This window comes from Phodopus roborovskii, unplaced genomic scaffold, assembly GCF_943737965.1.
Source record: "Phodopus roborovskii unplaced genomic scaffold, PHOROB, whole genome shotgun sequence".
Lineage (NCBI taxonomy): Eukaryota > Metazoa > Chordata > Mammalia > Rodentia > Cricetidae > Phodopus > Phodopus roborovskii.
The window spans coordinates 17,184,831-17,204,113 of NW_026126433.1; the positions used below are offsets into that span (position 1 = coordinate 17,184,831).

Below are 19,283 nucleotides of genomic sequence, written 5' to 3' on the forward strand. Positions count from 1 at the left end.
TATCTGATTGCAAAGCTAAAAGTCATGTGTCACTGCTGTAGAGTTCTTTAACTTCTTAGTGACTGGACAGGCTATCCCATTGTGTGAAGGATGATTTAGATTGCAGATGACTGAGTGGATTATACAGTAGCCCTGCAGATGGTTTGTAAGGAGCACACAGGAGATGATGCTGGAGTAGGGATAAAGGTGGAAGAAAATAATGCTTTCTAAGGAACACTATTCTTAGGAGAACAAGGTGGCATTCTCATTATTTATTCATTTTTGTTGAGTGAGGGAATGTGTGCATCTATGTGTACAATTCATTGTTCCTCAAGAGCTACCAGCCTCCTTTTGACACAGGGTTTCTTACTGGAAACTGGAGCCTACCAGCTGAGCTGACTGGCCAGTGAGCTGTGAGCCTCTACCTACCTATTTTTGCCTTCCCAGGTCCAAGATTGCAGGCATGCAGCAATGCTTGCCTTTCCTTTACATGGGTTCTAGGAATTGAATTTATATCTTCAAGCTTGTATAGCAAGCATTACACGAACTGAGCTATCTACTCAGCTCTCTGAAGTCATCGTTACTAGGGTAGAGCAACACCAACTAAGATGTAATAGAAACATAAAATTGTATAATTATCTATTTTAAAATGTTTGGCAACCCCACCTGCACACATTCTTTTATTGGTGCTGAGGAGTGAATCAGGAACTAGGCAAGAGCTCTATAATGCATCCCCAATCCCATTGAATTCCTTAATACTGAAAATATTTACTAGAGTACTTACCATTTAGAAGAAAAAAGTATATGATTATGGCAAAAGATTTATGCTTATTAATTACATGAAATGTCATTTATAGAGAGGAACCTATTTAGGCAAATGTTTCCTGGTAAATAATGGTGTTAATGTCCTACCAAACAATCTTTATACACTAGCTACAGTCCCAACATTAAAGCATCATCCAAGTGATTATATTTTTCATTAGAAAATTCTAGAATTGGATTAAAAGACAATTTAGCAATCTACCATGAATTAGTAACTCAAATTCCAAGGGCTAACTACAAAACAAAATGTGAAGGGCTCTAGAAGGAGTACATTAAGAAATATAAACTTGCCAGGCATTGATGGTGCACGCCTTTAATCGCAGCACTTGGGAGGCAGAGTCAGGAGGATCTCTGAGTTTGAGGCCAGCCTGGTCTAATTCTAGCACTTTGTTACTTGAAGGAACTTTGAATCATTAAGAACAAATTTGTAAAACAAATGGAAATGGACTTTAGTTGTAACTCGTGCATGCATTCTTCTTTCCCACAAACAGAAGCCTTGTCAGTCATTGCTGTGGGACTAGACCTGAAGGATTTCTTGAATGTTCTCCCAGAAGATGGTGCTGCAGCCTTTTTCCTGCCCTACCTTCTTTTTTGCAGCCGGAAGAAATCACTGACTTGAAGTTATCATTTATAATATATAAGTGACTGTACTTTCAATGCTCAGTCCTAGATAATATAATCCCAAAGGGTTTCATGTTAATGTGTATTGCAGCTGTTTTATGGTGCTTGCTTTCCTTACCATGTAATGATAGCTATTCACTTAATCTATAAGCTGAACCCACTTATTTGTCTAGAATGTAAAAAAACCTCAAGATAGAAAATCTCTTCACATGCATTTCCTTTTAGTTTTAATTGTTTTTACTCTGTATCCTATGTGGGCCTAGAACTCATTACAAATCTTGTGCTGACCTCAATCTATGCAAAACTCCCAAGTGTCACAGGTGTGAAGTGACATACAGGCATTTTCAAAGCTGGACAAAGAGTTCTGTTATGAATAATGTCACGTATTCAGTGCTGTCTACAACCTGTAGACAGGCATGACAATCCTGTCCATCCTAGAGTTACTGGAAGAAAATGCATTGCAAGTATGCGCAAATGCCCCTCTTGCTGATCAAACATTATATTCATCATTAGAGATTTTTTATTTGTATTATTATTTGCTTTTTTTTTTCATGTTATGTATGAGTAAGATGTAATGTTTCACTCTAGTGAAAGACTGCATACTTGGCTTTTGAGCTACTTTTGAAACTCATCGTGTGCTTCTCTCAGAATTAGATGAATGTACTTATTGGACAGTTAACATGGCTTGTTGAGTGTACATATTTTCAGTCAAAGTCTTGTTTCTATTTTTTATATGTATATACTCTCAATCTTTCAACCACAGTATGTGAGGAAATAAAAAAAACTATCACAATGTTCACATCTGTCTTTTTAATAACTTTCTTGTTTGTTGGTTGGTTGGCTTTTTGAGACAAGGTTTCACTGTATAACAGGCTTGGCTATCCTAGAACTAGCTGTGTAGACCAGGCTGGCCTGGATCTCCCAAAAATCCACCTGCCTCTGCCTCCTGAATGCCGACATTAAAGGTGTGGCCTACCACTGCTTGTCTAGTTTGGTTTGTTTTAAAGATGTATTTTTTTTTTATGTGTGTGTGTGCATGTCTGAGTTTATGTATGTTCATTGTGTGCATCCAGGTATCCAAAGAACCCAGAAGAGGGCATCGGGTCCTCTAGAACTGGAGCCACTCATATGGGTGCTGGGATCCGAACTTGAGGCTGCTACAAGAGCAGAAAGTATTCTTAGCCATTGAGCCCTTTTAGTAACCAACATTTTGTTGTAAATTGTAATGTTCAAGGCCAGCTCATTGCTAGAGCCTGTGAGCCCAGTAAGGTTCAGCAAAAATGTCTGCTTACTCACCAGTTTCTATAGAACGCTTACTTAGTCTTCTTACTGGCAGTTTCTTAATTTATTGTTCCATTATCTGAATTTTATTTTTTAAATTTAATACTATTGGACTCTATCTTTTTCTAGTTCCAGATAGCATCTTTTGGTCATCTTTTCAGATTTCTGTAAAACACAACTTGCTGTCTTCATTTGTCATTTTTTTCTGTACTCTTTAGCCCCACCCCTTTGCCCCATGATTTGTTAGAGCAATTGATGAGAAGGCAAGATTTAGAGACCATTCAGAGAACTTTGTAGTGATCCTGTGAGGATAGCCAAAGACAGCATGTGCTCATATGTTTATTTGGTGCTGTTTTACAAAATCCTAACAATGCAGGAATAAGTGAACTATGTGAAGCAGTTGTGTTACCCAGTGAACAAATACATGTCATGATTTGATCTGTCCATCAGACGGAATGCCAGTTCCCTCACAAATGAACAGTTACATGACTTCATTTTTTTTTTTAAATATGTTACAGCCAATCCAGCGTATGTGTTTTATTCAGTGTCACATACATCATTATGAATCATTGATCTTTTTTCCACTGATCACCAATTTCTTTCAGCCAGATTTAGTCTCTATAGAAAGAGAAATTTTAAGATGATTATTTAAAATAGTGTGTTTTATATGGTTAAAAAAGTCTGTACATGGATGCTTTACATATATTCTATTTTTAAAATACTAACTACTTTAATTTCTTAATTTATTTTTCATATGTTAAAAATATCTCACCCTAGGACTGCTTTAATTTAGGAAATTTGTTTTCTTCTTTGCAAAAGGTCCTAATTAATCATAAAAGAGAAAAATAGTAAATTCAGTGTGGAAAATCTTGGCAGATACCACATTCACCCAAAGCTCAAAGTTCAGCAATGATAGGCACATTAGGATATAAGGCTTTCTGCTAGAAGGAATGAGCCTGAGTCTGATAAGGAAATACTGAATAAATTCACATAGCAGAGTCTATAAGGTGACAATTGCTGTGTATTACAAAATGTCTCTGGAGGGTTTGATTCCCAGTACCTACATGTTGGCTAACAACTATGATTCAGTTCTAGGGGATCTGATGCCTTTTTTGGAACTCTGTGCACACCAGATCCACAGATATACAAGCAGACAAAACACCTCTGTACATAGAATTAAATATAAGACAAAGAGAAGTCAGTGATGTAAAAAACAAAAATGAGAAGTCTCCAAGGATCATTGTATGACCTGGGATTTTCTTTTTGTGTAAAGAACATGATGGAGTACATGGGGGCTGAGATGGGTCAAGGTGGGAAGAAGGAAGAAGAAAAGGGAGGAGGAACTGGGGTTGGGATGTAAACAAAACAAAACAAAACAACCTTTGCAATAAAAAGTTTATCAAATGAAAGTTTTTAGATATTAATATAAATTTAGATCTTCTCACCCTCCCTCCCTTCCTTATTCTTTCTTTTTTGGGTATGGGTATTTTGCCTGCATGGTATGTATTATCTGAACCCCACTTGAGAGCCTTGTACCCACAGACACAAGAAGAGGGCATTAGATCTCTAGAACTGTACTTTACGTTGTACAACTGGAGTTACAGAAGGTTATGAACATTTGGGTACTGGGAATTGAACTCTGGTCTTCTGGAAGAGCAGCCAGTGCTGCTAACTGCTGAGATATCTCACTCACTAGCCCTGCAAGCTTGTTTATTTAGAGTACTGGTCCTTCGCCTTCTTAATGCTATGATATTTTTAACACAGTTCCTCATGTTGTGGTTATCCCAACCATAAAATTATTTTCATTGCTACTTCTGTAACCTTGCTACTGTTATGAATCTTAGTATAAATATTTGTGTTTTCCAGTGGTCTTAGGTGACCCCTGTGAAAGGGTCATTTGACCCTACAATGGGGTCACAACCCACAGGTTAAAAACCACTGATGTAGAGACTTTTTTTCTTTGTATAGCCTCAGTGACTTTTTTACCTTGTTAATGTTATTGGCATTAAACCCAATAGTTCAGTCTTAAGTGGTTGTTCATTACCAGTAACTACCTTTTTATTTGTTTGTTTTGTCAAAAAAAGATGCAAGAACAAAGATAAAAAGTTTATTTACAATAAGGTGTAATGTTGAGTGACTTAGATTGCAATACATTCTGGGAAGACAGCTCAGTAGTAAAATTCTTTCCTAACATTTGCAAAATCATGGGCTCTGTCCTTAGGACCAAACACACACACACACACACACACACACACACACACACACACACACACACACACACACGTATGCACACACGCACACACGCACGCGCACACACATTCATACAAAAAGGTACACTCATGAACATGCATGGGCAAACATGAATTTACATGCCCACCTCTTTCTATTATTTTTAAGGAGGAAGCATATTCTGTATGTAACTTCCTCCAGTTAGATTAAAATTCTCAACTACACTGCTGGAATTTTACTTTTTTGTTTTTGGAATGTATTCACAAAAACATTGTTTATTTTTCTGTGCTTTGTGGATGTGCAAGTGTGTGTGTGTGTGTGTGTGTGTGTGTGTGTGTGTGTGTGTCTGTGTGTACCTAGATTTGTAAGAATTGAAGAAGGAATTTAAATTTTAGTTTTTCCCAGTCCCTTTAGAAACAGACCTTCTCTAGCAGCACAAAAACACAAAAAGAACTGTTCTGGCTGGTGACTGAAATATATTGGGCTGGTTCATGCTTCTATTATGTGGGAGGTACTACAGAGAAAAATGTTAAAGTTTTCTCTTAAAGAAATTAAATTCTAAATATTCATTTATAAGTCACATTGCTTTTTTGTTAAAAGAAATAATGTGATTGTTCCCTTACACCAGCTTAGGGTGTGATTACACTACAAAGTTAGTGTCCATTGTACACTTAGACATTCAATACCATTCTATCTGAAGTAAGTAATATCCCATTGACCTAGCATTAAAACATTCTATTTAGAGGTAGAGAAGGAAGACATCAGGGCTGAAAGTTCACAAGGACTTCATACAGAAAGATGTATTTAGACAAAGCAGAAATCTTAATTGCACTCATAATATATACCTAGAGTTACTATCTGGATATTCACCTTGATTTGGTAAGACAGTATAAGTAGTTTCCATTCCAGCATGAACATGGTCAGTCACGTGGCAGTGGAGTAACCAGGTTCCAGGTGTTTGGGGAAACATTTCTAGGGTTTGGTATGTTCCAGGGAAAAGGTCGAACACATCAGAACTGTAAATTCCCCCGTGCTTTATTAGAAAAATGATAAATATTTGAGTTTAGTCTTTCCTTGGCCAGCTCCAAGTATTAAAAAAACAAAACAAGAAAAAAAACATTAAAAAAAAACAAAAGACAAAAAAAAAAAAAAAAAAAAAAAAAAAAAAAAAAAAAAACCTGAATCCCCTCACCTAAAGTCTCAGCACTGTGGGCCATCAAGGGAGATGTGAAGGAGGACATTGGTTAATTAGGACTACTATGTCCAACACCATGATTCTGGCTTGCCTCTTTGTCAGAGACTTGAGCTACCCAAAGCAGCCAACTGTGGTGTCAATTGTGCTTGGATCTATTATAGTCTATCTTGTTTGTGAAATTGTAAGGCAAAGACAGTATAAAGGAAGCAGATAGAGAATTTAAATAATAGTGACAGTTCAGATATTCTCAACCCCTGTCACTGGCATATTTCTATGGAAATGAAATTGAAAGCCCATTATGATATATATATAGTACAGATTATAAAATAGATATTCTGAAAATGTGCCTTTTTCTTTTGGAAACCAGTGTATTTTCTACATTTAAAACTGGGAAAATGCATCTTAAGAGGACCATTGCTTTCACTAGATAGATGTTCTAGGGATGTGAGTTGCTTGACACCTAAGTGTTAATTCACCTAACCCAAGGTGAGAGGAGGCTGGTATAGCCATGAGACTGCAATGATGTTTAAGCTTCCCTTTTTTATAGATATTTCTGATGAAATGTATTCTTGGCTTAAATTAAAACATATTAAGCTGAACAAGAATGACTACTGTGGGAGGCTCTTACCTTGTATTGGAAGCTGTGGCCATGAAAATGTAAGGTGTGCAAGTCTATTTCATTGCCCATTCCCATCACATACCAATTGACTTCGTCTCCCACGTGCATTGTGAGGCCTTGTAGATTTCCAAACATTTTTCCATTAATAGCTGAGGAAAATTTGACACATTTTAGAATAGTTTAAACAAATAATGGCTTCTCAGAAATTATTACTAGGTCAATATAACAGAGCTTACTTCACCAATATCAGTGCTATTTTTCAATTTACTTCATATGAAAAGCCTTAATCCTAATTGTGAATTTATTTAAAAGCGGATGAGGGTTTGGAATTGGGAGAGGAATTAGTAAAGATTTTAAACATAGCCCTATTTTGGTTTTGAACAGAATTTTACATTACAATATTTTTAAATAAAACAGGCCTACAACATGATTTTCTTTGAAAGAAGAAAGGGGTCAAAAAGGAAAGTGGTTTAGAATAGTTAACCATACCATGCATTTTATTGCTTTCTATGAATTCCTCATCCTCTTTGTTTACTTTCTCAGGATGATCAGAGTATATTTTGATGTTGTCATCTAAGTACCAGGATTCATTCTCATCAAATATTAGGAACAAAAGGAAAAACTCCATTTTCTTTATAGGATTGAATACTTTCATGTAAGATTTCCGACAAACAATCAGTGGGCCTATTAGTCCACTATAGAGATCCTGAAAACAAGCAGAAACTGCAGTTATCTTAGAAGTGTTGGTCTGGATTTTATAGGGACCTTAACCACCTCCCAGCAGTTTTGAAGGGATTGGTATTAGTGAGATACCTGGCTCAAGGAGAAGCCACCACTTTAATATTTTCATATTTGATATGGTTAAGTTGAGCAATGATGAAAAGTAGGTAGGTCATGTGAGTGATGTGGAAGTTAGATTTAAAAAAGAATGGCTTAACTCATGATCTACCTGAATGAACAGTGTTGCTTGCTTGTTTCATTAGCTTGTGGACTTATTAGGATGAGCCAGTCACTATAAATCCATGGCTGAATGAAACAAAATGTTTTGTTGTAGGAGAAATGAGTAGAAACCAAGGAAATTGTCCATTGTCATGGAGAAGCAGAACACTAATGATACCCATGTAAAAGTCAACAATTAACTGTTAAACATCTGAGGAGTTGGTGTGGCCAGGTGTCTGTGATGGAAGATTGTGTCTTGTATTAGTGAAATTCAGGCAATGTCATAAGTAGCTTCTGAAACACTAGACACAGAACAACAGTAAATCTACATCTTAGTCCAGTTATATTGGTCAATTGAAAGAAGACTTGGAAAAGTCTGGAGCCTTGGAGGCAGCAGTTGAGATAAATTACAAGTACTGAAGTGTGAAAATGGAGAGAGTGGGCTGGGCAGATTAGCTGTGTTACCTGAGTGGTTCAAATTTCTTTCTTGAGTGAATGGATAGAGCAGCACTTAGGTTGCTGGTAATTTTCAACAGGAAATAGGGGTGAGGAAGACCCCTTAAGAAGGCGCTAGGTTTGAAGTTTGCTAATTTCCGGTGGTGATACCCAGCATGGAGCTGTATTGACATGTCAGAAACTCAAAAGGGACCCTAATCAAGATTTCATTCCACAGACCAAACAGTGCACCATCTCACTTGAGAGGGTTTTTGGAGGATTTTGGCTTTGTGATATTTTATTGAACAATATATACATACAGTTCTGATTGCCTGTTGGGACTGCTTTTATTACAACAAAGAATTCTGAAGCCACACATCTTTCTTTTTTCACTTAATATGTTTTCATATCAAAAGAAAAACAAAATACACTGGTTTGTAATTTTTATTAAGTGTTATAAAAAAATCAGCCAGAATGAGATAACTATGACTATATGCTTAAAAGCAAACAAACTGAAAATGCAAACTGAAATAGATTACAGAATAATTTATTTTCCTGGGATTTTTGACATGGATTGGAGCACAGGAAAACTATAACTTTATCTTATTTCAATTGTATGGAAAATTCTTATGGAACAAATGTTTAAAGTTTACCTTAACTTGATCCACAGTTGAGTAGTAAGCCCATGGAATACAAGCTGTATCCTCTGGTCCAGCACCTGATCTCTCTGGGATTTGCCATATATAATTGCTAATTTCACCTAAATTAACCAAGAGTTACATGTCTGGTTATATATGGCTTATATCTGACAGACATATGTTTCATATGTATATATATTTTATATGCACACACAATATATATGCATACATTAAGCCTTGGTAACTAGTGATTCAGAAAGTAATAATGTAAAGATGTTAAAAAATAATAGTAGGAATTTAGTTTTTTAATTTAATAGTGAGTGGATGTATATGTGTGGGCATGTGTGTGTGAGGAGAGAAAGGGAGAAACAGACAGAGTCAGAGAGACACAGAGAGAGACCATTACAGACAGACAGACAGATGATGTACACTCCACAACACACATGAATGTTGGAATAGTTTGTGAGAGCTCTCTCTTTCAACCATGTGGGTTCTGGGAATCAAATTTAAGTTATCAGGCTAGGCACCTTTACCCATTTAACCACCGTGATGTCCCTGGAATTCAGTTCTAATACACTAAAGTGTTTTTATGCCATCATATATTTACCGCGAATTAAGCATCTCTCATTTACTTGTCATAACATAGCCAGAGGGTTGTCATTCTTTGACATAGTTTGAAGAAAATGAGTGGATTCTTCTTCCTAACTCTACAGTAGGTTTTCTTAATATATGTTTTTTTCTGCAGATACCATGTCATTACTCCCCACCTCAGCACCTTGCTCGTGTTTTTCTATACTGATGCTACCCTGTAGAATCAGCTTCCCTTTCCCCTTCTTCCCTGCTTCCTTCTCACTGCTTTGCTCAATGAGCTGATAATTCCTTGCAAGGAGCCATGAGACCATTTGACCTTAAAGGTCAGTGATTTGTCCCAATTCTGTCTACTTCTTCTGTTGTTATATGATTCTGTCACACCATGTGCTTCGTTGTCACTATTCTGTCACAAGCAAGATATATACTGGTCCGTGATGCTTTGAAGATAGTCGGTTACTCTATTTTCTTACTCTGTCATGTACTCTTTTCCCATGTACTCCTGGCTCTTTTCCAATCTAACCAGTGACTTCAAAACTTCCTGTATATCTGTCCATAGACCTTGACTTACAATTACTTTCATGTACTGGCCCTGTCAACTGTCTGTCCAATTTGCTTAGATAGACTTTGCCATACTCTGTGAGCATAGTACTCTCAGAGTAATATTCTGTAGCCTGAAATCCTTTACTAGGGGATCAATCAAGAATTGAGGTCTGTTCTTAAGGGATGTGTGGGTTTTCCCCCTTTTCTCAAGTCATCACTTTTAGTCCCAAAGTCATCATACCTTATCTAAGCAGATTTTTTAAAAACCAAGAACATAAAATGTAAATGTAGCACTTTACTGTCTTACTTTTGCCTACCACTTTTATTTCCACAAGCTACTCTTCCAGCCTGCTCTGTCACCAGGGATTGATTCCCAAAGCCCCACAGTCACCATGAGACTGTGTTCAATTTTCAGCAGGACGTTTTGTTATCACGGTCAAATGGAATTGCAGTATGAGAACTTCTTGCCTTTTCCTCTGCTTAGTCTTATTCATTCTAATTCTGGTAATTTTTTTCATATGTTTAATGCAGAATTTCCCCAAGTGATCCTTAATACTGCCATTTTTTCTCTCCCACAGTCACTTACTCATATACCACACAGAAGAGCCTCTTAAATGATAAAATAAATCCTCTTTATCTCAAATCCTCAGGTGAGTATTTAGTATAAAACCTTGGGTCCTAGTCATAGCCTCCCAGGCCTTTCTTTCATCCAGTTTCTTCTCTTCCAGGTTCCCATCTGCTAACATTCTGTTCCCTCTTCACTCTGCTCTCATCTCTGTGCTCCTCACCATTTCTAAGAGACACGAAACATGCTCCCATTTGAAGACCTAGAATCTTACCCCACAATTAACCTGAGCTGCACTTCCCTTATCATTTACGTCTTCACCAGTGTCCAGCCCTACTGATTGTCCTACCTAAAACCAGTTTCTCTCTTACTCTGATTAATCTTTGTCATAGCCTTGGTTACAACTCAATAGTATCTATGTCTTTCTTAGAAGACCAAGAGAGAAATTTTGCTCTCTGTTTCCTTAAATTTATAAAAGTAATTCTGCAGAGCACTCTCTGTTTTGTTGTTTGATACATTTGAGAACTACTAAGTTTTTTTTAAACAATCCCTTTCCTGTAAAATAATTTTAGCTTCTACTTGAGTGTAATAATGTATCTCAATTTTTATCTTAATTGAATATCTATTGAGCTCTTGGAACATGCCAGATACTTAAGCAAAGATCTAGGCTTTAAATTCCAAATCACAGACATTGTTTGAGAGCCTGGTACATAAATATTCTACACCACAGTGTAGCAGATACTACTTTAAATATGTTCTAGTTGAGCAGAGGGAGCATCTCTCTAATTCACTCTTCAATGTTTGCAAATGTTGGGTACTTCCATGTTCCTTTTTACAGCCCTTCTGCAAATTGGTTTGGTACAAAGTACTTGTGCACAATCACCCACACAGAGCTTTTCCTTATACTCTCTGTCTCCAACTTTGCAATTCCTCACAGCATACTTATTTAGAAGGGCTGTTCTTTACAGTAGCTGGCACTTATGAAATTGCTATAATATCTGCATGATTCATCCCTCTGCCCTCAGTACCTGGCAATGTTGGCACAACTGTAGAACTCTCTGTTTTCACTCCATGGGCATGTATTGAATATGGCCTAGTTGCCATATTTTTAAAGACAATTCTAATTTTGTCTCCAACATCTGCATGAATTTGTGGACCTGGTAAGAGTGGAAAGGAAAATTAGTACTGGCTCTTTCACAGGTGTCACCTAAGACTATCAGAAAACACAAATATTAACATTATGATTCATAACAGTAGCAATATTACAGTTATGAAGTAGCAATGAAAATAATTTTATGGTTGGGGGTCACTACAACTTGAGGAACTGTATGAAAGTGTAGCAGCATTAGCAAGGTTGAGAACATCTGGTCTAAAGTATTTCACTAGGGAAATTGTGATATTGTGGAAGTATTGAAAGGTTCAGGAGTTTAGCACCTTATAGGTTGCAGGTTATACATTCTGCCATGTGGTTTCTGAAAACCTAAAGGCAACTAACCTCTGATTCTGTGTAAGAAAACACATTTTTCAACCCCCATATAAATCTTTTCTTGTGATTAATTACATCTTAATTTTCATATATTTTTTTTCTTGTGGTTAATTACATTTTAATTTTCAAGTAAATAATTGTGCTTCTTTTTGCAAGGGGTATGTGGTAACAAGAAGAGTTTGGTTAAGGTTTTGTTTAGGAGGTAATTTCTAGGAACTTCACCAAAGCTGTGAGCATCAAGTAAAAAGAAAATGGGGAACAGGGCTTCTCTATATAGCTTTGGCTGTCCTGGAACTCACTTTGTAGACCAGGCTGGCCTTGAACTCAGAGATCTACCTGTCTCTGCCTCCTGAGTGCTGGGGTTAAAGGCTTATGCCTCCACCACCTGGTTAAGTGTAAGTAATTTTGTATGGATTAATACATTATTTCTGATAGAAATAAGTGATATTATATTATTCTTCAGCAATTTCAAGCTTCTCTTCTTTATTGAATGACTTAAAAATAACTTTGATATATCAACTAGAAAAATTCAGTCTTTATACATGGATGCCTGTTGCTGCAAGCAATTCTTGTTGCTAACCCAAGGCTAGCAGGGTGGGGCTGTTTACTTTACCTAGGATGCCCAAGTGCACATCTTCAGTTTTTCTCTTCACCTGTACCCTGAAAGTACTGTCAGTAAATTGACGATAAACAACTTTCTTGTATTTTGAGCCTATGTAAAACTCTTCTTTATCCAAAAATGCATTTGAAATACTAGAAAAGATAAATCAATGTAGGTTATTATTTTCATGAAAGAAAAGAAATTGTTTTAATTTTTGAGTCAAGATTCTTGTGAATAGTTATGTTCATTTAAAATTACTTTCCTTCCCAGTAAGAAAAAAAAGTAGACTTTAGAAATAGCAAGGTGTCATATAAAAAGGAGTATTTAGTGTGCTATTTCAGTCCTGGCCATGTCTTTTGCCTAGTTAAGCTGACCTTTCAATCAGTAATGCCTGTGGAAGCCTTAGTTCCTATGCCCCAAAGAGAGGCATTGATCAAATCATCTCATCACATTTTCCACTCTAATATGTTATGAAATCCAGATTCAATCAATAGCACATTTTTATAGTCATTTCCTTTTTTCTAAAGTTTTAGTTAACTGATGGTTTCTTTTAACCACTTTATCCAAATCACAAACTACTTTTTAGTTCTTTCTATCTCAGACCACACTCATCACTGAAACCAAACTATCTGGCTAGTCACTGATAGCCAGAAAGTTTCTGAGCCTTCTGGGCCTATCTGTCCCACAATTTACCCTAGTCCCTCATGTCGTGTGAACATGAGGTCACATGATGAAATGACATGATAGAGCAGACATGGCTGGGAAAAATTAAAAGGGGGGGGCACACTTAGAAGTATCAAATGATGCCACATAATGCTGAGACAGATGGTTCTGATGTCCCTGTAGCCATTCATGACTTGGATTTATTCTTACTGTTTCAGTGTTGGTGACATATGGCTTTAAATCTATTTTCCTTTAAGTTCTTAGAAGAAAGAACTGCTAAGCATTTAAGAAGTGTGCAGCAGAATTAGGAATATGGAATGACTGATTATTACACTAGAAATAAAATCAGGAGGGGAAAATGAGCAATACTGTGGCTGTCCTCAATTTGGTTTGAAGGTAAGTGCCAGTCCATTAGAAAAGCAATGACACCACAGAATCAGAATAGGTCAAGGGAAGTTATCCTGTGAGGATGGCAAATGCAGTAGAAATGAATAAGCACAGATTCCCAGAAAGTGGTCATTTCTATTGCTTAATACAGCTGTTGCTTTTTCTAAGGGTTAATGTAACTCTTTAATGGAAGGAGACCTAACATTACAGCTGAGCACTTTGGGAATCTGAGACAGGAACGTTACTTTTGTTCTTGCAAATGATGCAGCTCCTTTTCCCAGGCCCTGCTTGGTGAATAGTCCCATTCCACCTCCACTGCTGCAACATAGTAGGTCCTTTCTCCCAGGTAGAAAGTGGGGTCCTCAGAATGCTGCTTGCACTGGTTCACAGTATATTTTTGCTTCATACCACCTGTGTAGTGATCTGTTGTAAGACACTCTACATCAAAAGTCCCTGGAGTGGCAGAATAGAAAACTTATCAGTCAGTATTTTTGATCAGTGCTTTTATCTCCCAAACTTACTGAGCATCAGTTATTGCCTCAAATCTTCCCTCCACCCACTCTTTACTCTTCTCCAATGACAGAAGTCCCTTTATTGTGCTAAGAACCACAGAGGGGTTTATCTATGGTCTCTGGCAATCTGTTATTCCTCCCAGCCTAGAACTTGACAGATGTGTGCATATGCCCTTACTTTATTCTGTCTCAAGAGAGAATATCTATCCTTATTATCCATCACCCCTTTCTCTTGCTTTAGCTTTCTTCATGGATTTTCAGTTACCTGATCTTGAGTATCACATAGTGAATCAAGTGAGGCCAGAAGCAAGTTAGCATATTTTCATGATATGATTAAAATTCTTTCATCTTTGTTTTAATTTAATTTACCCACTGAGAACTGGGTCCACAGATGAGTCTAAATGTGCATAGCTACTGTTCTTATTTAGAATACCTAGTTGCAAGCAGTCAGCAGTTAACTCCACATCAAAACTGTAGAAACACAATGAAGGTGTACATGTAGAGAACATGCAGACATTGTTTTTTCTCTTGCCTGCTTTATGATAGTTATCTTTAAAAGGATCGTGAATAAACCATCTCAAAGACTTTGCTGTTGTTTGAAACAAGGAACACACACACACTTCTTACTTATATCCTCCTATCCCATCCATAAATAGGAAGGAGGTCCCCCTTATGTGTGCTTCAACAACAGTGATTCAGTCACTCTCTTAAGAGTAGGTATATTTGGGAGCCATTGAAAGAGTTTATTACCTAATATGTTTTTCAATAGAATTTTTAGCCAGAACTATGTAAATTTACAACCATGGCTAGTTTTATGTCAATTTGACATAAGTTAGAGTCCTCTGAAAGAACCTCAATTGTGAAAAGTGTCTCATAAGATCCAAATATAGGGCATTTTCTTTTTATATTATTACTATTTTTTCTTATTTCTTATTTCGCTCTCCCTCCCTCCCATGCCCCCCCCAGAAGCTCCTCCTATCCCATTACCCCCACCCCTACTCCACAGGGAGAGTTATGCCTTCCAGGAGGGATCAACAAAATCTGTTAAGTCATTTGCAGCAGGGACTAGGCCCTTCCTCCTGCCTCTAGGCTAAGGGAGTATCACTCCCTGGGGAATGTGCTCCCAAAGACCTTTTGTGCACCAGGGATACATCCTGGTTCTACTGTCCGAGGTTCCATAGACTGCCCAGGCCTTCTAACTGAGACCTATGTTTAGGGGGTCTGAGTTGTTCCAATGCTGGATTCCCAGCTATCAGTCTATGAGCTCCCCCTTGTTCAGCTTAGCTGTCTCTGTGGGTTTCTGTAACCTTGTCTTGACCCCTTTTCTTATCACTCCTCCTTCTCTGCAACTGGATTCCAGGAGTTCTGTTCAGTGTTTACTTTGAGTGTCTGCTTCTGTTTCCATCAGCTACAAGCTGAGGACTCTATGATGCCATATAAGTTAGTCATAAATCTCATTATCAGGGAAGGGCATTTCCAATGTTGCTCAGATTGTTAGTTGGGGTTATCCTTGTGTGTCTCTGGACATCTCTGGACATTTCTCTAGAGTCAGTTTTCTCTTCAAACCTATAATGGCTCCCTCTATTATGGAACCTATGGAATCTTTTTATTTTTTTTACTCTCATCTATTCCTCCCCTGACTCAGTCTTCGTAGTCCTACATGCTCACCTCTCCTCCCCTTCTCTTTATCCTAACTCCCTCTCCACTCATTGACAACCCCCCTCCCAATATGCTCAGGAGATCTTGTTCCTTTCCCCTTCTGTGAGGGACCTTATATGAATCTCCTACGTTCCTCCTTGTATACTAGTTTCTCTGGTAGTGTGTATTATAGACTGGTGATCCTTTGTTCTATGCTTAAAATCCATATATGAGTGAGTACATGCCATTTTCCTCTTTTTGTGACTGGGTTACCTCACTCAGGATGGATGGTTTCTTCAGGTTCCATCCACTTGCCTGTGAGTTTCAAGATTACATTGTTGTTTTCTTCTGAGTAGTATTCCATTGTGTAGATGTGTCACATTTTCTTTATCCATTCTTTACTTGAGGGGCATCTATATTGCTTCCAGGTTCTTGCTATCACAAATAATGATGCTATGAACGTAGTTGAGCAGATGTCCTTATTGCATGGATGTGGATCATTTGTGTATATGCCTAAGAGCTGAATTTCCGGGTCCTTTGGTAGACTGATTCCCATTTTTCTGAGAAACTGCCATACTGATCTCCAAAATGGCTGTACAAGTTTGCAGTTCCACCTACAGTGCAGGAGTGTTCCCTTCCCCTTTGTCCACATCCTCTCCGGCAGGAGTAAGATGGTATCTCAGAGTTGTTTTGATTAGCATATCGCTGATGGTTAAGGTTGTTGAGCACTTTCTTAAGTGTCTTTCAGCCACTTTAGATTCCTCTATTGGTAATTCTCTAATCAGTTCTGTACCCCACTTTTTTAATAGGGTTATTTTTGTTTTGGTGACTAGTTTCTTGAGTTCTTTGTATATTTTGGAGGCTAGCCCTCTGTCAGATGTGGGGTTGGTGAAGATATTTTCCCAGTCCATGGGCTGCTGTTTGGTCTTGTCAACTGTGTACTTTGTCTTACAGAAGCTTCTCAGTTTGAGGGGGTCTCATTTATTAATTGTCAATCTCAGTGTCTGTGCTACTGGAGTTATGTTCAGGAAACAGTCTCCTGTACCAATTTGTTCAAGGGTACCTCCCACTTTCTCTTCTAAGAGGTTCAATGTGGCTGGATTTATGTTTAAGTCTTTGATCCATTTGTACTTGAGTTTTGTGCATGGCGATAGACATGGGCCTATCTACAGTCTTCTACATACCATCATCCAATTGTTCCAGCACCATTTGTTGATGATGCTTTCTTCCTTCCATTGTATACTTTTAGCCATTTTGTCAAAAATCAGTTGTTCGTAGGTGTATGGGTTAAATCAGGAATTTTGGTTCGATTACATTGTTCTACCTGTCTATTTTTGTTCCAATAACATACTGTTTTCAGAACTATAGCTCTATAGTAGAGCTTGAAGTGGGGGAAGGTGATGCCTCCTGAACTTCCTTTATTGTACAAGGTTTTTTTTGGATATCCTGAGTCTTTTGTTTTTCCACATAAAGTTGAGTATTATCTTTTCAAGGTCAGTGAAGAATTGTGCTGGGATTTTGATGGGGATTGCATTGAATCTGTAGATTGCTTTAGGCAAGATTGCCATTTTTACTATCTTTATCCTACCTATCCAAGAACATGGGAGATCTTTCCATTTTCTGGTATCTTCTGTAATTTCTTTCTTTAAAGACACACGGTCTTTATATAGGTCTTTCCCTTGTTTGGTAAATGTTACCCCAAGATACTTAGTTTGTTTGTGGCTATTGTAAAGGGTGATGTTTCTCTGATTTCTTTCTCAGCCCCTTTATCATCTATGTATAGTAAGGCTACTGATTTATTTGAGTTTAGCTTGTATCCTGCCACTTTGCTGAAGGTGTTTATCAGCTGTAGGAGTTCCCTGGTAGAATTTTTTGGATCCCTTATGTAAATTATCATATCATCTGCAAATAGTGACAGTTTGACTTCTTCCTTCCCAATTTGTATCCCCTTGATCTCATTTTGTTATCTTGTTGCTTTAACTAGAACTTCAAGTACAATAATGAATAGATATGGAGAGAGTGGGCAGCTTTGTCTTGTTCCTGATTTTAGAGGAATCGCCTTAAGCTTCTCTCCATTCAGTTTGATGTTGAGTGTTGCTTTACTGTATATTGCTTTTATTATGTTTAGGTATGTTTCTATTATCCCTGATTTCTCCAAGACCTTTATTATGAAAGGATATTGAATTTTGTCAAAAGCTTTTTCAGCATCTAGTGAGGTGATCATGTATGTGGTTTTTATTTTTCATTTTGTTTATATGGTGGATCACATTGATAGATTTTCATATGTTGAACCATCCCTGCATCCCTGGGATGAAGGTGTAGGACATTTTCTTAGTTAGTGCCTGATGGAGAGGTCACAGCCCAATCTGGGTGGTGTCATCCCTAGGCTGGTGGTATTAGGTTCTATTAGAAAGCAGGCTGAGCAAGCCATGAGGAGCAAGCCAGTAAGCAGTATGCTTCCTTGTCCTCTTATCAGTTCCTGTCTTTTTTGAGTTCCTGTCCAACGTTTAAATGATGAACAGTGATATGGAAGTGTAAGCCAAATAAACCCTTTCCTTTCCAAGTGGCTTTGGACATGGTGGTCCATTACAACACTGGTACCCTAAGACAAATGGCCAATAAAAGACATGTACCTTCTGTATCAGGCTTCATGAGAAGAGTCAAACTTGTATGAGGGAAGAGGTTTGCTGTATCTTTTCTTTCTCCTTTGGACAGATATGTGTTTCCTGTAAAGTATATTCCATGTACATCAGCCTCAGTTCCAGCACTGAACAAATACCACACAATGGAATCTCCTAGACACATGTTGAGGCCAGGCTGATTGCCATACATGAATCCATTCATAGCTGTAAATGTTGGAGAGGGAGAGGAGAAAAAGGGTTGAAGAGAACATATCCTATTAAATGAAAATGTATTCCTAATGTGACTTCCTAATGTAAGGATACATTCAAGCCTGCCCATTGCTTATGTCAGAAATGTGTTTGCTGTTTCCAGAACAGCCCCTGGCTACAGGAAGCAGTTGTGAGTTCACAAAGCATGAAGTTCTTTGTCCCTACCTCACTGGGAATTTCAGTGTTTTCAGCTGGAATGAGATTTCAGCTCGTTATCTCCCTTCTTTCAAAGGTCATATTTGTGAGCAACTACATCTGTGAATAATAACAGCTCACCCTGGGTATTACATGTATACTGGGAATGTATTTGTTGTTTTACATGAAAAATTCCTTGATTCATCTTGGAAAATAGGAACAATCTTGTGTAGGAAAATTTCTGTCACTGCTTTTTCCAAAAGATAACGTTCCTGACATGTTCAAAATGCAAAATGTAGAATTTAAAGTAATATTGAAAGGATTGTGGGTAGTGTGGGTAGAATCATTCTAGCTTTCAACAAAATCAAAACCAAAACCCAAATAACAAAATTACTAATTTTTACTGAAACTTTACAATTTTTACTTCTACCAACCACAGTAAATGTTTACTGTTCTCTCTGAATAGTGTGGGTCTTTGGAACAATACTGTCTCTAAACACTAACCACATATAAATT

General features: G+C 37.5%; 2 protein-coding genes across 6 annotated transcripts in view; one reads left to right on the plus strand and one right to left on the minus strand.

The window, feature by feature from the left end:
* The window catches only part of Hps3 (HPS3 biogenesis of lysosomal organelles complex 2 subunit 1), a 40,351-nt gene extending 38,038 nt beyond the window's left edge, over window positions 1-2,313 (plus strand). For all 4 annotated transcript variants that reach the window (XR_007834628.1, XR_007834631.1, XM_051185929.1 and 1 more), the window contains one exon: window positions 1,293-2,313. Coding sequence is in view for 2 of the 4 variants with exons in the window: in XM_051185929.1 (XP_051041886.1) it covers window positions 1,293-1,420 (128 nt within the window). In the remaining 2 variants the exon portion in view is untranslated. The remainder of the gene's footprint in view (window positions 1-1,292) is intronic.
* The window catches only part of Cp (ceruloplasmin), a 57,900-nt gene that overhangs the window by 8,566 nt on the left and 30,051 nt on the right, over window positions 1-19,283 (minus strand). The window contains exons 11-19 of one of the 2 annotated variants that reach the window (XM_051185928.1): window positions 18,375-18,587; window positions 13,837-14,044; window positions 12,554-12,693; window positions 11,483-11,611; window positions 8,774-8,880; window positions 7,236-7,452; window positions 6,756-6,895; window positions 5,803-5,965; window positions 3,040-3,321 (exon numbers count right to left, since the gene is read on the minus strand). In XM_051185928.1, the coding sequence (XP_051041885.1) occupies window positions 3,305-3,321; window positions 5,803-5,965; window positions 6,756-6,895; window positions 7,236-7,452; window positions 8,774-8,880; window positions 11,483-11,611; window positions 12,554-12,693; window positions 13,837-14,044; window positions 18,375-18,587 (1,334 nt within the window). In that variant the 3' untranslated portion in view covers window positions 3,040-3,304. Of the gene's footprint in view, window positions 1-3,039; window positions 3,322-5,802; window positions 5,966-6,755; window positions 6,896-7,235; window positions 7,453-8,773; window positions 8,881-11,482; window positions 11,612-12,553; window positions 12,694-13,836; window positions 14,045-18,374; window positions 18,588-19,283 lie in introns of those variants that run through there. The other variant, XM_051185927.1, reaches the window with a different exon arrangement.